The 17,191-nt window shown below is 40.1% G+C and overlaps 3 protein-coding genes across 4 annotated transcripts; 1 reads left to right on the top strand and 2 right to left on the bottom strand.

The window, feature by feature from the left end:
- Positions 1-10: 10 nt before the first annotated feature.
- Positions 11-2,762, top strand: LOC108618837 (uncharacterized). The gene is made up of 2 exons (XM_018015015.2): positions 11-2,000; positions 2,075-2,762. Exons 1-2 carry the CDS (start codon positions 297-299, stop codon positions 2,492-2,494), a joined length of 2,124 nt encoding a protein of 707 aa, XP_017870504.1. The 5' UTR covers positions 11-296; the 3' UTR covers positions 2,495-2,762.
- Positions 2,763-3,718: 956 nt separating this feature from the next.
- Positions 3,719-8,635, bottom strand: Peritrophin-A (Peritrophin A). Of its 2 annotated transcripts, none has more exons than XM_018015048.2 (4): positions 8,328-8,635; positions 5,082-5,297; positions 4,764-4,958; positions 3,719-4,350 (listed from the first exon to the last, which is right to left on the bottom strand). In XM_018015048.2, the coding sequence occupies exons 1-4, from the start codon at positions 8,377-8,379 to the stop codon at positions 4,121-4,123; spliced, it is 693 nt and encodes a 230-aa protein (XP_017870537.1). In that variant the 5' UTR covers positions 8,380-8,635; the 3' UTR covers positions 3,719-4,120. The 2 variants fall into 2 exon arrangements, with proteins under 2 accessions (XP_017870537.1, XP_089332069.1); XM_089475943.1 differs by lacking the exon at positions 8,328-8,635 and adding an exon at positions 6,200-6,753.
- A 1,800-nt stretch (positions 8,636-10,435) lies between these two features.
- obst-A (obstructor-A) lies at positions 10,436-14,295 on the bottom strand. Its single transcript, XM_018015046.2, has 4 exons — positions 14,076-14,295; positions 13,114-13,314; positions 12,823-13,026; positions 10,436-12,703 (listed from the first exon to the last, which is right to left on the bottom strand). The coding sequence occupies exons 1-4, from the start codon at positions 14,125-14,127 to the stop codon at positions 12,417-12,419; spliced, it is 744 nt and encodes a 247-aa protein (XP_017870535.1). The 5' UTR covers positions 14,128-14,295; the 3' UTR covers positions 10,436-12,416.
- Positions 14,296-17,191: the final 2,896 nt, after the last annotated feature.

Here is a 17,191-nt window from a genome sequence, read left to right on the forward strand (position 1 = left end):
AACGTAAATGCAACTCTGCTCAGCTCGCGACCTACATCAATATTTATCAGAAATTTATTTTTCACTATAAACTAAATTCGGTCTATATACATATAAAATACAATAAGCTACAGTTTCTATAAGAATATACAATATTTTCTGCTAGTTATTTTAATGCTGACCATGCTAGCAATAGTTTTCGTGCATCAAGCAACTCTGTGTGCTGCCGTTGCTCAACACTGCAACCGCGACATACATATAAACAAGGGTACACAATAAATAAATATAAAGTGTAAACGTTTCGTTTTGTGCACAAAATGGATCTGGACTGGCAAAACAGTCTGACAGAGATCAAAGATCGTGGCCAATATCTCTTACACTCAGAGAAATGGGCCGATTGTCGCTTTCTCGTTGGCACACCACCCAACCAACGCATTATATCGGGCCACAAGCTCCTTTTGGCCATGGCTTCGCCTGTTTTTGAGCGAATGTTCTATGGCAATTTACCGGACAAAACGGATCCCATCATAATACCCGATGTACAACCTGAGGCATTTGAGGCAATGCTCGAGTACATCTACACGGATCGCATAACAATCGGCTCATTCGACAAGGCCTGCGAGCTGTGCTACGTGGCCAAGAAATATATGCTTCCACATGTGGTGACGCGCTGCACCCACTTCCTATGGGCGGATCTGAGTCCAAAGAATGCCTGTCGTGCCTACGAGTTTGCCAAGCTGTTCGACGAGCCACGCCTTATGCAGAGCAGCATGGATCTGATCGCGGCCAATACCAGGGAGGTGCTCTCCGATCCAAGTTTCCTGGACATTGAGGTCTCCACTTTGATGGCCATATTGGATCAGCATCGCCTGAACATTGACTCTGAGCTGGATTTGTTCAATTGTCTGCTGAAATTCGCCAGCGAACGCGGCATTCTTAACGAGAACGGGAACGAGGAGGCGGCCAGTGGCAGTGGCAAATCCACAGCTTGTGCGGAACAAGCAGCCGCAGCTGCCAACGACATGATCGAGGAGATCAAAATGGAACCAGATGTGGCGGCCATGGTGCAGCATATGCACCAGGACGAGGACGTTGAAAGCTACAAGCAGCCCACTGGCAATGGCTCCGCCGGCAGCTCACCCGATCATCCAGCCGGCAGCAGCTGCTCCTCATCGACATCGAATGCAAATGCAAATGCGAATGCCAGCGCTGCCATTGTCAATGACGATGTGGTGATCATTGACAGCGATGCATCCGGCAATGCCAACGAGGAGGAGATGAACGCGGCGGAGGCAGCCGCCAATATGATCAACATGATGGACGCACAAAGGACAATCATGGACGGTGCAATGCTGCGGCAGGCCGTCAAGAAGATACGCTTCCTCACCATGACGCCGCAACAGTTTGCCGAGGGACCGGCACGCTCCAAGCTGCTCAAGCAGCACGAGGCCCTCGCCATACTCATCAAAATCTCCAGTCCCACACTGAACGATTGCAATATGCCGGAGGGATTCTGCGTGTCGCGGAGCACGCGCAACTTTTACGAGTCGGCGCACAGGCAGCGGGAGCTCAGCTCCTCCTATCGGAGTGCCAATAATCCGGCGAATGCAGCCAACGGCTTCCCGGGCCCCGCCACGCGCACCAACCAGCCGCTCTTCACGCGTCAACGCATCAGCGTACCGCTCAACCTGGGCGCCAATGCGGGCGCAGCGGCGGCCGCAACCGTCGATCATATACCCGCATATGGCTTTAGCTTTGAGGACGAGCCGCTGCCCATGCCCAATGCCGCCGCCTTTGGCGATGCCTACGACGGTCCGCCGCCGCCAGTCGCTGCACCCGGAGCAGCAGCAGCAGCCGCAGCAGTAGCAGCGCCAGCGGCTCCTCCGCCCGGCAGCGACAATGATGTCATTGTGGCCAGCAATTCGCATCACGATATGACACGCTCCTACTGCATGCGCTCCATAGCCAGGCAGTTCGATTATCGCAATACCAGCGTCACCGACTGTGGCGTCACCTTTCAGGTATGTGGAGAGATCGGATAGAAATGAATCGAATGAAGCGAATCTCTAATTTGACTTGCTTGCTCTCGTGCCAGGTGGACACAAACATTTGGATCCTGGGTGTGCAGGTGCCCACGCAGGTGCTTTGCGGCGAGCTTATGAATTCGGCTGGCTTTGCCGAACGCTACACGGAGGTGCTCTACGCCCACATACAGGATATGCATGGATCGCGCATCACGTATACGCACTGTACGGCCCGGGTGCGATACGATTCGCACTTGGACATCACATTCGATCGGCCCGTCTACATCTATCGCAATCAGATCTACAAGATCTATGTGGTCTTCAACAAAATGGGCTGGTATCCGATGTATTCGTGTGTGCCGGACACGGTACGGCAGCGTGTCAAATTCATGTTCAATGTGGGCAATCCGACGGAATCGGTGCGTGATGGTCTCATCTATGCAATTATATTCTCGACGCCGCAGGATCATGCGCGGCATCTGATCGATTGATCGACTAAAAATGGACGAATAGCAACAACAACAACAACAACAAATGCGATCAACGAATTTGAGATGTGATAGATTTTTGTTTCCATCCCAATTTGCTTGCTTTGTGTCCTTCCATTGTTCCACAATTAGTTTTTTCGGTAGCACAGTGAAATCTGGCATTGACGAACGACTTTACAGCGTTTTTCTCTTCCCTATTCTTTTTTCTAGTTTCTTAAGTCAACTTTTGCTTTATTAATAAATACTATATTTAAAACAAAAAAAAACAAAATTGTTGGGAATTCTTTATTAACTAAGTTTGAATTCAAGAGAAAATGTTGTTGTTTTGTATGTAATAGGTAGGACGAGTTGTGGCGGTACATGAATATATATATATATGTATATTTTCTTATAGTCGAAGGGGTCTAAATTTATTTCATATCCTGTACTTCAAATAGACAGTAGATAGGAAGGTTGTAAATAGAAAACAAATAGATAGATAGAAAAAAGGAGTACATAGATTGATAGATAGATAAATAACTAGAAGATAGACAGGTAGTAGATAGAACGATGTAGATAGATGGATACATAGGTAAATACATATGCATAGATACATATGTAGTATCTACTACATACGATAGATAGATAGATAGGTAGTAGATAGGAAAGAAGTAGATAGATAGAAGATAAAAAGGAATATAGATAATAGATATATAAATAATAGATTTCAGATAGACTTCATAAATCATTCGGTTAGTTAATAAGTAATTATTGTTAGGTAATTTAAAACCTAGGAATTCCCCGGGCCCTTCAAAGACCTGCTTCTTTTAGGCACACACACAAGCAACAGACACACACACACACACACTCTGCTAACTGCTCAGTTGAAGCAATTCACTTATCTGAAACCATAGAGCAATTACTTCTATACAAAGATTAATAGATATATAAAATAAACTCTTAAATGATTCCAAGAATAGTATTAGGAATCAGGCAAAGGACTACTATAGAGTTGGTTTTGATGTTGAATCTAATGATAATAATATAATATACTATATAGTTGCTATAAATGGATGGAATGTATTGGAACTTTTCATTAATACATTAAAAGATTCATATCTAAATAACATATGTACATATACTTTACATATGTATATATATCTTCATATATACATATGTACATACTTTATAAACATATATTATACGCCACATATATTATCCGATAATTTTACTTCAAATAAAACCAAATTTTGTTTCAAAAATATTACAATAAATAAATTTAAACTTTATTGCATATAGAGCTCAATTGGAAAGTAACAAAAAAGATATATAAAAAAATATACAAAAATTATATGAATTGGAAGAAAAAAAAACAAGTTAAGTTAAATGATCGATAATTATTGCAATATTTGATGCTAGGAAATTAGAGCAACAGAGCAGGTGCACAAGAGATAGAGAAAGAGAGAGAGAGACGGATAGATATACATATAGCTTTAGATAGTGTCATAGAGAGAGAGAGAGAGAGAGAGAGAGAGAGAAAGAGCGAGTCAGCGAAGCTTTACATATGTACAGTTGAGTGTGAGCTGCTTTGTTGTTGAACAGTTTCTTCTTCTTCTTCTTCTTCGTCTAGCTGCAGTTACTACGGTCACACTATTTGCCATAGTTGGTACAGCTGCCGCTGGCATATTCGGGATCCTCGCAGGTGAGCGTGTGCTCGTCGAAGACCTTGTCCTCGCCGCAGCTAATCAGACGTGGATAGCCCTCCACGCAGGTGATCAAGCGATGGCAATCGCCCTGCACGGGGAACCGGGGGAAGGGCCAGAAGCGAGCGGCCACCGAATTGGGATCAACCTTTGTGGGACACTTGAAGCCAACAACAGCTGAAAGAGAAATCAAGAGATATTAGGATAGATCTGGGCGTTAGCCTAATGACTAATCGATTAGTCGATTAATCGATATTTATTGATCAATGCAGTTAAAGTAGCTAAGAAATGATGCTGAGCTGATTTAATAACTCGATTCACAAGGTTCAGTACTGTAACAGACTAGAACTAGTGGAGCTTGTAGTTCATGAACAATTGAAGAAAATCGCTCATGATCGAGAATTAATGAATAGCTGAATAAGATCAAGCTGATTAAGGAAAGCTGTGTAAGTGAATAGATTAAAGTACTGATCAGAGGTGATCCTTATCGCTACACTGATCACTGAAAGAGTTGAACTAGTTCATTTGAATGAGTCGTTCAATTAAAGCTGCTGCTAAACCATATAAGATCTGTTATCTAAGACTCTCACCCTCGGGATTGCAGTGATCGAGCAGCTGATCGGGCCAGTTGCAGCCATGGATGCGTTCATCATACGCCAGACCCGCATCGCAGTCCTGTTCGTGGGGCTCGCCGTGGGCGCATTTGATGTAGGTGGTGGAGCATTCCTTCGAGACGGCATACAGACCAAACTGATACTCACAGCCAGGTGTCGAAATGGGCGTGGCTAAGGCAGAGAATCAGAAAGAGAGAAAGGAAGAGAGAGAGAGAGAGAGAGAGAGCAATTAATATCTTCAATTTGGAATCGTTTTTCATACATACATATATGTATATCGATTTCATTACTTACGATCCCACTGACGACCTTTGCAGTCAACGGCCCAGTTGTAGTTGCAGTGATTGTGCACAGCGCCCTTGCCATCGAAGAGCAGACCGTTCTCGCAGGTCTCCAGGGTCAAGGTGCCGTTGGTGCAGAGGAAGAACTGATCACAGTTCTCGGTGTGGGCGTAAGCCTGGACGCCATGCTTCTCGGGGCATTCGGGTGTGCCAACAGCCAAAGCATTTGCTGTAATACAAGAAACATATCGTTATCGATATCGATATTAGTATCGATTGTAGGTGAAATCGATTTTCATGTGAGGATTGAGTTTTTATTATCATTGTATGCATATAATTATATGCAAATAAATCATGGGGAATACTTAGTTATCGTTATCGATTAGTTGTCGATTTAGTTATTATCAATTATGTACACATATATACATATACACATATATAAATTGGCGTAACTTAGCTCTATCACTGGTCAGTGGCTCTACAGAATAGGTTATCATTATCGTTATCGACATAGTGATCGCTAAATTATTGCTATCGAACTCGACCGACAAATCACACATCGTTATCGTTATGTCATCTTTAGCTAATTGCATTAATATACGGCCATGATAACTTTGATTGTGTAGAGATTGTGTTATCGATAGTGTTATCGATATTGCTAAAAATAATCGATTTCTTATTAAAATTACTTTCGTCATTTAAATAGTTTATATTTCGTCTATTACATTTGCTATTATGATTCACTACATAGCTGCAGCTAAATAAAAGTTATCGTTATCGATAGTAAGATTGCTCAAGTAATTGATTGAAATGACAACATATAGATCTGTAGCACTCTCTTGCCATTTGCAAATAAAGTACTTTGCTATTGTTTACTGTGTGTTATCGTTATCGTTATCGATCAAACTGTCTCGCGTGTCGAGGAAGTATCGCCCTCATCACCATTCCCCATTGATGCCAATGGCCATTATTAAACTTGAAAGCGCACACTTCCTTCCTACCCAGCGACTGTCAACTGGTTTCGCTAAGTGTGTTGCTGTCAGTGTTGCAAGTGCAAGTGTTGTAAGTGCTTGTCAGTGTGTGAGTGCGAATGTGAGTGTGAATGTGACAGGCTTTCGGCTGATGGCTTACGGCTTTCGAGCATCTTCGCGTCTAGCGCCGGCGCTGGATGATGTAACCGAGGCCCAGAGATTTGCGACTTGCCTCGGGCAACGGGTTAAAGCACCGCAAACTGTTTTCATTTCCATTTTCATTTTAACTGCTCGCTGTTGATTTCGTGCGGCATTTGCAACTAACTGTTTATGCATTTGCTTAACACTGCTAAAGATTTCCGGCAATTAATTTACCAACACTTATCGATAATTTTCTGTCCGAAAATAAACGTTTAACGTTTCGCAAAAAAAAAAAGTAGCGAAATCTGTTTATTCGTTTGTTAATTTTTGTTCAATTTCTTCACTTCAACCTTTTGGAGTCGCACAGAAACTCGTTGGGCCGACAACATTTCGAGACGTTTTTTTTTTCGGCTTTGTATTTATTTTTTAGATCGAAATTTTATAATATTCAATGTGATTAGGTCTAATGGTGAACTGGTTTGACGGGCCGAGTTCTGCTTTGACTTTGTTGCTTTTAAATGTTTGGCATTTGTTTTAATTAGGGTTCGAATACGTAGACGAAACACACAAATACACTGCACGAAAAGTGCGTGTACTAAACCAAGCTATAAATAAGCTAAATAAAAAGGGGTTTCAATAGAGTTAAAGTTTGCCTCAAAAATTGCATCTAGCGTTAATTATTGTAAAAATATTTATATTCTTTTCATTGTGATTCATTTTTATTATACAATTTATTTTTTAAATAATATTTATTTTTAATATTTAATTAACTTCATTTTTATTTTGTATCCTTAATTTTATATATCTAATTAATTAATTTGTAATATTTCATAATTTTTCATATTTATAAACTTACAAATTTTTAATATTTATTTATTATTAGTAATATTTTTCTTTTGTTATAAGGTTAAAAACCGTTCACATAAAGTTACGCTTTTCGCTGACTTTCATACAATTTTTTTTTTTTTTTTTTTTTTTTTTTTTTTGTTCAGTGTACTAAGAGAAATTCTTTAGCCGTTTCGCTTAATCATTCATTAATTTTTTGAAATGTATTTTTTTTCCCAGTTTTGCGATGTAAATTCAGAATTTATAAACTAAAAAATAAATTATATACTATAAATTCGGTTTTACTTAATTTTGTATTGTGCATTAATAATAATAATAATAAGTGCCACAGTTTAAATTGTTTTTTTGTTTTTTTTTTTTTTTACAGTGTATTTAACTTGCAAATAGATAATAAACTAACAGAGCTCCATGGAGCTCTAGAATTTATTGCTTTGAGTGATGTTTCCGCTTGATCTAAAGCACCAAATCCAGCACAAATTTTAAACTTAAGCACACTTTCTCTCAGTGTAAATTACTTTGTTTTATTTATTTAATATATGATTATAAATAATGAAACTGAGCTGCGCTTAAACTCAAATTGCCCACAATATTTTGCAACAAAAATTGACTCAGTGTACACGACAACCACTTGAATGCTTTAATTATATATTGTATTTAAGCAGCTTTAAATGGAGATGTAATTTTCGTAATGCATTTCAGCTATTTTTGGATTCAGTTCCAACTCTAAGCAACATTTCTCTAAGTGTATCTCTCAGTCATCTAGCCACAGCAGACAGCAACTGGCTCAACAAAAGCAAAAGTTATAAACGATCAGCTAGTGGAATACTGGATCTGCATGCCAAATGAGCTTGAGAATTCTAGGTAGCTACCGTAGCTGTAATGGGGCGTATTTAAACACTCCCTCCCCCCTGGCTTCTGCCCACTGTTAGCAGTAAGCCAAGCTGTTCAGGGTTAAATGACAACGAGCTGCGGCTGCTACTGCTGCTGGCTGGCTAATTGGAGCAGAAAGGCGAATGGGAGGCAAGTCTTTGGCATAGCCTTGAAGCTGTCCAACCAACAGTAGACAGTAGACCCAATCCAATTCGAGAACAACAAGCCAATAACCCAATTAGAAAATGTTGCCATTCCAATTGGCGTACAATTCGTTTTTGAAAGTAAAAGCTCAGCTCAGGGCTTAGCACGCTATGGAAGGGGGTTGCGCTAATGCCAAATATGCACATGCCAGCTCGCATTCCAGTGACAACTGCACAGGTTGCACAGCTAGCTGTAGCTGTAACGATAACAAAATGGCGGCCACTTACCGTAAGCAATGAATGCCAGGATCAGGACGCAGCTTAGTTGTGCGCGTTGCATGTTGGCGGCGAAGACGAAAACGTGGCTAACGGTAACAGCAACAGCCGAGAATGGCAAGCAGGCGACAAAAAAAAATCAATTGATTTGAGAAAAAAAAAAATAAACAAAAATAATAACAACAACAAAAACAACAATGGCAATGACAACGGCAACGACAACGTTTCAATTTGAATTCAACAGCGCGACACTTGAAATTCCGCTGCACGTTTTAACGGTTACGCGTTCCAAACTCAACTGAAAAGATTTATACCGCGCTCAAGAAGAAGAAGCAGCAGCAGCACCACCACCAACATTGGCCGTAGCGCAGCGGCAGCAGCGCCGCCCGCAGCAGCGATCGCGGCGACAGCAATAACAAAAGTTTTGCAAAGCTTTATTTTTTGGCGTTTCGTATTTGAATTTTGTTGCCGAGCAGCACAGTGGTATAGCGCAGGGAGAGGGGGGGGGGGGGTATTCGCAATGTGCGGTGGGTGGGTAACTGGGCAATTAAAAGGGGTCGCCAGGGGCAGAGGCTATGCGGACGCTAATACATGTGTGTGTGTGCGCAGGTACTTAGGCAAGGCAAAGCATGCGTGCGTGTGAGTGTGTGTGCGCAGGTACTTAGGCAAGGCAGAGCATGCGTGTGTGTGTGTGTGTGTGTGTGTGAGGAGGTACTTAGGCAAGGCAGAGCATGCGTGTATGTATATGTGTATGTATTTATGTTGTCACAGCGAAGGCGCGCGCGCGCAGCGTTTGATTGAACAATTTTTGGTATAAAAACAAAAATGCAAAACATGATTTGGGCTTTTGCTGCTGCTGTTGTTGTTGTTGTTGCTGCTGCTGCTGTTGCTGCTGGCAACATGTGTGATTGAAAGTAAAAGGCAAAGCTCAAGCTGCTCGTAAGCTTACCATTCATTGATTGCATTCGGGCTGCGGGCTTCGTGCTTCGGCTAAGCTACGTCGTCATCGTCGTCGTGTTTGCTGTTGTTGTTGCTGTCTGCATTGTGCTTGCCTTCGTCTTGCCGATTACCGTTACATTGTTAACTATTGCAACACTGTTTGCCGTTGCTGCTGGCTGCTGTTATTGTTGGTGTTGGTGTTGGTGTTGCTGTCTGTGTGGCCAGCGAGAATTGCGTAACATAACTTAGTGCGCTGCACTTCGTTTTAGGTGCCGAGCATAACAGTTACATCGTCGTGTTTGCCTATGCAGACTTGAATGCACACAGCAGCGGTCATTCAAATACAGTATTACAAATAAATTGGGTAAAAAATAAACAAAGTTATAAACTCAAAATTTTGATAACAATTTGAAACGAATATTCAGATTGTAATTTATTATTATTATTTAACTTGAGATGTTGTATTGGGTTAATCATTAAGATTAGATTAGAAGAAGGCGTAATAATCGTAAAGGTTTGCTCATAAAAGTTTGTCTGGGGACCAGAATTTTCGTCGCTATAACCGTACGGACGCTATAAGCGGAGTCGTTATAGCCGGATTCTACTGTATATCATTTTTAATTTGTATATAAATATATAGGATAATTACATAGTGCATATACATATGTACTTTTGTATGTTTCTCCTCAGTCACACACACATACATATACACATGTACAATTATACACATCTATATACCTCACATTTAAGTAAGTATATTCAAAAGTCAGCAGACCTTTGACTGCATTTGCCCAGTGTTAACCCGTTAGTGCCCGTTAGTGCAATTAACGGTTATTGTGTTGCTGTTAACAAAGGGTTAATAAGGCGCGCTCGGCTTGTATGGCAGCAACAGTAGAGCAGGAGGAGGAGGGAACGGGAAGAAGGCGGCTGATGGGAAATCGGTGGAGGAGGAGGGCCTGAGCAAGGGGGGGGGGGGGTATGGAGTATCAATTTCATAAGATGCGAATAGATTGAGCCAGCGAATTGTGGATTTATTATTAAATCGATTCGCCCTCGATTTGTTCGTAATTTGCACATATACATATATACATATAAATATGTAAGTATGCATGTACATATATCCAATAGTTGTAGTAGGAAAAATAATAAGCAAACAAATGGAGGCAAAAAAACAATTGGCATTATTTCAAGTCTTGTTATTTAATCGAATGAGTTGGCAAATGTAAATGAACTGTTTTGTTGTTGATGTTGTTGTTGTTGTTGTTGCTGTTGCTGTTGCTGTTGCTGTTGCTGTCATAGGTATTGTTGTAAATATTACGATCAATCTGTAATCGGGAAAGGGATTTACAATAGAAAATGGGGCTGGAATTACGAAAGAGAAAGGTAGGAAGACAGAGAAACAAAAAGAAAGGGATATTGAAAAACAGAACGAGAGAGAGACAGAGAGAGAGAGGCGATGAGCAAAGGAAAATTGGGGACAGAAAGAAAAAGAGATAGAGATAGAAGAGAGAGACAGATAGAAAGATAAAAATATAAGGAAAAGGCGAATAGATAAAGAGAAAATGAGATAGAAAACAGGAGAGATATACATAATGAAAGAGATGTAGAGAGAGAAAGAGAGAGAGAGCAAAAATACTCCTTCTCGTTTAAAGAGAGAAAATTGGAAAGAGAGTGAGATTTATATATGTATCTCAATATATTAGTAGCGATATATTAAGCCAATGAAAAAAAGGGAGAGAGAGAGAGAGGGGAGAAATTAGAGAAAATCTCTCTCTCTCTTTCAGAAAAATAAGTACATATAGAGAAAAATTGAGAAAGAAGACAAATGTCAAAGTGAATAGCTATAGATCGAGACAAGGAAATAGAAGTCATAGAGAGAGCGGCAATGAGAGAGAGAGAGAGAGAAAGAGGAAAAATAAGTGAATAGTTAAAAATAGATCGTACAAAGAGCAAATGCAGAACATTTTTATATATAAATAATTTTAAATAATATATATAATTATATCATGAAAATTCAGGAAGACTTCAAGGAGCTTATCAAAAAATAAACTCAGGATCTTGATCTTGAGTAAGGATTCGCTTAGAAGAAAAAAGAAATGTAAGTATAGGCTATGAAGAAAGGAAGATCGTGAACGATAGAATGTGAAATATTAGAAAATTTATATGGAAACTTCAGCCTCAGATGAAGGATAATAAGAATACTATGTGCATTAGAAAGAAAGTAAAGGAAACACGAGCTAAGTGATGAACAAAAATCAAAGATGAAAGAGCAAAGATCAAAGACCAAGTAATAAATGAAGATCAATGGCGGAATTAATGAAATGAAGGATTCAAGATCGAAGATGAAAATAGAATAACTAGAAATAAAACATTAGTGAAATGAAAACCAATATTAAGCAGCTGAAAGCTAAGAAAGAAATAATTATAGTGTGTATTTAATAAAAATAGTTGAGAATATAGAAAAAAAGGTTGTAGAAAAGAATGTAAAAGAGTGCAGATAGTGTATAGAAAAAGTTTATTATTTTTTATTATTCTTGTTTTTTGTAATTCTTTTTTTCTTTTTGTGTTTAAACAAAGAGGAAATATATACACAACGATAGATCAGTTAAAGAGTATAGAAAGAGAAAATACAGTAAATGAAAGAGAAAACGAGAAAGAAAGTGTGCGTAGGGAAAAGAAGAGCAGATAGCGAGTTAAAAGTCAAGTAGGGAGTCGAAAGTAACGAGTAGCTTATCGAATGTAACGAGTAAGGTAAAGAGAGTAACGAGTCAAAAGTCACAAATAGCGAGTCGAGAGAGTAAGCTAAGTAAGAGTAACGAGTACCTAGTCAAAAGTAACGAGTAACCAGTCAAAAGTCACAAATAGCGAGTCCAGAGAGTAAGCTAGGTAAGGGTAACGAGTACCTAATCAAAAGTAACGAGTAGCGAGTCAAAAGTAACTAGTTGAAAGTAACGCTTCACAAAGAGGCTAGCAACGACTTTTAGTTTAACTGACTAACACGCGCGTCCTTCCGCCGTCCTGTCAGTCCGTCCAAGTCTAACTTAATATGTGTGTGTGTGTGTGTGTGCCTTAGACGCGCGCAAGAATGGGCGTATATGATATTTTGTTTGTTGTTGTTGTGTTTTCTTGTATTTTTTATGATATCAGCGGATGGTATGAAGCTCAGCTCCTGGACGAGGGCTTCTTGTTGGTGCCGTCGTCATCGTCGCTGGTATCCTTGTACCAGTCCTCGCAGCCGGGCACATTTTCGGGCGCATCGCACATCTCAGTCACGTCGTTGTAGACCTCGCCCAGCTGGCAGCCCAAGTCTCTGGGATCCTCGCCGTTCAGGCAGACATAGAACTTTTGGCAATCGGTGGGATGGGGATATTTCGGATGGCTGACAACCTGGCCGCGCGCATCCATTTTGGGCTGATCCTTGGGGCACGAGAAGCCGCTCTCAGTTTTTTCTACAAATGTGAGAAGAGGTGAAAGAACGAGCGGGGCGAGAAACAGGGAGAGATTGGATTGTCAAGGATCAATGAGTTAGTTTTGCTTGTCTTTGGGCTTTCAAGAATTCAGCACTCACTCTCTGGATCGGCGCAGCCCTCACGCTTGGCCGTATCCGGCCACACGCAGGTGCCGGAATACTCGTCGAAGTGCAGGCCAACGGTACACTTCATTTCCAAAGCATCGCCCTCAATGCAATTGTAAAAGATGTTGCAGATATGCGGCTCCGGATGGGCAAAGAAACCATTTTTGCGCGGACAATACTTAGTGGACTTGGGCTCCTCTATAGGAATTCAAATAGATAAACATCAATGTTACATATATACATAAATATACTCGGTTTTTATAGGGTATTTGGGGATTTACTTACGCAAGAGCGTGCGATCCTCGCAGTCCACATTGAAGGGCTGATCGCATTTGTTGATCTTGCGATTCAGTGGATCGAAGACAAGGCCATCGGGGCAGAGTTTTGCCTTGGGCACACCGTCCGAGCATTCATAATATTTGTCGCATTGCTCTTCATCGGCGAATTGGCCATTGGGTTTGGGGCAGTCAAAGTCGACAGCGGCGACTGCGCAGAGAAATGGAGAGAGCGAGAGAGAGAGAGAAAGAGAGTTCATTAAACTTATTGCCTTGCTTTCACTCAGACCTCGGTTTTCCTGCTTGTGAAAAGTGTAACAGCTTGGAAAAGGCAAACAGCAAATAAATAAATAACTGATCGATTGATCGATTCGACTTTTTTCTTTCTTTTTTTTTTTAATATTTATCTCATTTTTCCTGTTTGCGGTTGCATAAGCGCACGCCCAGTCCCAGTCCCAGTTCCAGTTAACAGTTTGATCGGCTGCCAGTTCCAGTTTCAGTTTTTCATTCCAGCGCCAGCCGGTTTATCGTTTACCCGTTTCGCGTTCCCTGCCCCTCCCCACACTGCTATCTCCTTCTCTCTCACACACACACATACACACACGCCCATTAAATCCATGCAAATGGCAACTTAAATGTCAGACAGGGTCGACCCATGGCATATAAAAGAACGCAATGCAATGTGTGTGTGTGTGTATGTGTGTGTGTGTATGTGGCTAATCAATTGCAAAGCCTGCATATACCGTTAGCTAACGGACACCAGCTAATGGCTGTAGCGAGCGCAGCTGCGTACACCAAGGCAGACAGACAGCTACAAGCACACACACACACACACACATACGCAAACACACACATGCGTAGCCAATGTCAAACTGATTAGCACAAAGTTGCCAATACAAGATTTTAACTTATTTATTTATTTTAAATGTTTTTTTGTGGTTAAATAAAATTAATGCATATTTTGTCACTCACTTGTCGCCGCCACACAAAGCATCACAGCAATGGCACATAAAAATAATTTCATTTTGTATCTTTGATTTACAACTAGATTTACATAAAAAAAAATAGATATATCTATATATATGTGCTCCTTGAAGCAGGAGTTGGAAAAAAATGATATTTTCTTCTCAGCGACCAACTAAATCGCGACTTAAGCGTGCGATGGTTAAACTTAAACTAACAACGGAACGCCAAAGAGGCGCACTTTTCAAGACTTTTTTACCGGTAACGGCACAACGGCAAACGCGGCAATGCGGCGACGCCAGCAGCGCCGTTGGCGTCGCAACGTTGGCGACGATGATGCTTGGGCGCAGGCGCTAAGCCATAGCCTGGAAGATGGCGGCGGCAGCGCAGTTCGCGCCGCAGCGAAGAAAGGCAAGGCAAAGGCAAAGCAAAGTTGTAATGAAGCAAGTAAATACATACACATGTACATACATACTTACAGATGTTTTTCTGTACATACATGCGCGTATCTGTATGTTTGCACGTACATACATATGTATATTCAATTTGTATGTGCCTGATGAGAAAATAAAAATCAAAGAGCTAACAAAAACAAATAACAAAATTCATATGCGCCAACGCTTTAGCCGAAACTTCGCCGGGTTAACGACGCGCATGCAAATGCTTCGACAATTTACAGCAATAAAAAAAAAGTAAAAAATAACCAAAAATACCAACAATAACAACAGCGACGACAAAAGGCAGACGCAATTGGAAGACAAAAGTCACAAAGCCTTTCAAATCGCTGCCATAACAAAAGTGCAGCTATACATACATATATGTATGTATGTGTATTCACTTCTGTTTCTGCATTAACAAGTGGCCACACTTTATAAATAACCAAATTACACTGCAGCCTTTCTCTTACGTGGCCAGCCTTGCCAGATGCCAGGACAAACTCGCCTTGAAGCAGGAAACCAAAATGGCGAGAACTACATGTATATATGTATGTGTGTGTGTGTGTGTGTGTGTGAATGCATGTGTGGCAAGCCATGCTGACAAATGTATGAATCTGATGATTAACGAAATATGCATAATATATGTACACACATACACATACATTTATATGTATATGTAAATGCGATTATATGCTAAATGTGACGCACACGCAATGCCCCGAAAAGACAACAACAAAAACCCGTTGTCCTTGGACAGGCCGGCAAAACAGCGCAAGTATGTTCAAAAACAAAAAAATAATCAAAATGAAAAACAGGCTAACCCAACCTATAAAGCAGTTAGCAACTAGTTAAAGTTAATTTAAAATAATAAAAACCCACACACAAACATACATAACTTTTACTCTCGTTCGAAAACAGCAAAACGAAAAAAACAACTACAACAACAACAACAACAACAAAATGGCAGTCTGGCAACTTCCAGCGACTTCTAAGAAGAAAAAGCAACAACAACACAAATTTTAAGTGAGCAATTTCATTGCAAATTATGCGCGTATCGAATTGTAGATATCTATATCTATCATTATAAAGCGTTTCCCTATAGCGACTGGCTCACATAGACAGTTATACCAACATACATACATACATAAAAACAGCTTTTGCAATTAACTAAAAAACAACTGTTAAATCACTTTGTTGCTGTAACCACAGACAGATGCGCTGATTTATCATGAGCAACAGCATCATTATCGTCATCATTATCATCATTATTAGCATTATCATTATCGGTATCATTATCGGGTTGCAACTTGGTAAGATTTTGTAATTCAAGGTTTTCTTTATGTTTGTTTTAAGAGAAAAAGAAAAAGCTTCAACATTCATTTGGCTACTAAAATACAAGTTTGCTCTCAGGACATCAGAAGAACGACTAACAGATACCCTACAGTTTCGAATCACTCTAAGTCCATTATAATAATTAAGAAATCTTTAATTATACAACGCAATGCTTCAAACATAAAAGTAGCCAAAATTATAGAGTATACCCAATCCACCTAGCGCGTACAGGGTATCCCCTATCGCAATAATGCCCGCTTGCATTCTGCTTTTACAGATGCTTCGCTAAAATTTTCATCCTCTTTCGAGATCAAAACTTATTCAGCATACCCAACTACATTCAGCTTCTACAGGGTATTTCCCATCACAGTAATAAATTAGTTTTAATAGAGTTTTTAGAGTTTTAACTAACCATATTTGATCTAGGTAAAAAGTATAGAGCATACCCGCTTTCATCCATCTCTGGCGCAGGGTATTGCCCACCATCAGCTTTGACGATTCACACAGATGAGTTAATTTTTAAAGGGAGTTACGAAATCGATGCATATGCAATTTATAGGTCATCCAGTTTTTTGGTTGTTTTTTCTCTTTGTTTCTTTTACAAAATCAAGATGCGCCAACCCAAATATCAAGCTAATTGATGAAGAGGAAGAGGATCAGAGATAACCAAGATATCGAATAAATATGCATATGAATAAAAAGCTAAAGAAAAACACAAATAATATAAACAAATTGAAAGGCAGGGCGTGCTGGCAGTCAAAAGTGAACGAACCGCCAACTATGTCAAAGTCAGAGTATGTGTGTAAGTGTGTGTGTGTGCGTGTGGGTGCCATAAGCTAGAGCTAGAGCTATTAACTCTCTTTCACATGGCATTTATTGCCATCAGGTCAGCTATACACAATTAGCAGTTAATTGCATACATACATACATACACATATAAAAAGGGTCACTTAATATGCCAATTGCAAACGATTGTCCCGTTATGTTGCATTGCATGACAATCGCATTGAAAATGACAATGACAATGCCAACAAGTTCTCTCGTTTAGCTTTCTATTTCCATTCTTACGATTTCACTTGACGACCAAATGTCTTGAGTATTAATTAATGTCAGCTTGATAGTTCAACGAAACAACATTTTCTTTTCCCCAAGCTAACAACAAATTTATGCATGGCTTCAATTACTGTTTACAAATATATTTTTGAATTTGAATTTTTAAAATTAGGCGCGCTCTCACAGGCACTGCCAGCATAAAATAACGTTCTTAGGTGCTGCCACACAAATTCAATAACAGCTTAATTTACATTATTACATTACATGTATCTTACAAGTATTATAACTATTTGCATATGTCAT

The sequence above is a fragment of the Drosophila arizonae genome, chromosome X (assembly GCF_054131065.1).
Source record: "Drosophila arizonae isolate 15081-1271.41 chromosome X, UAZ_ARI_1.0, whole genome shotgun sequence".
NCBI lineage: Eukaryota > Metazoa > Arthropoda > Insecta > Diptera > Drosophilidae > Drosophila > Drosophila arizonae.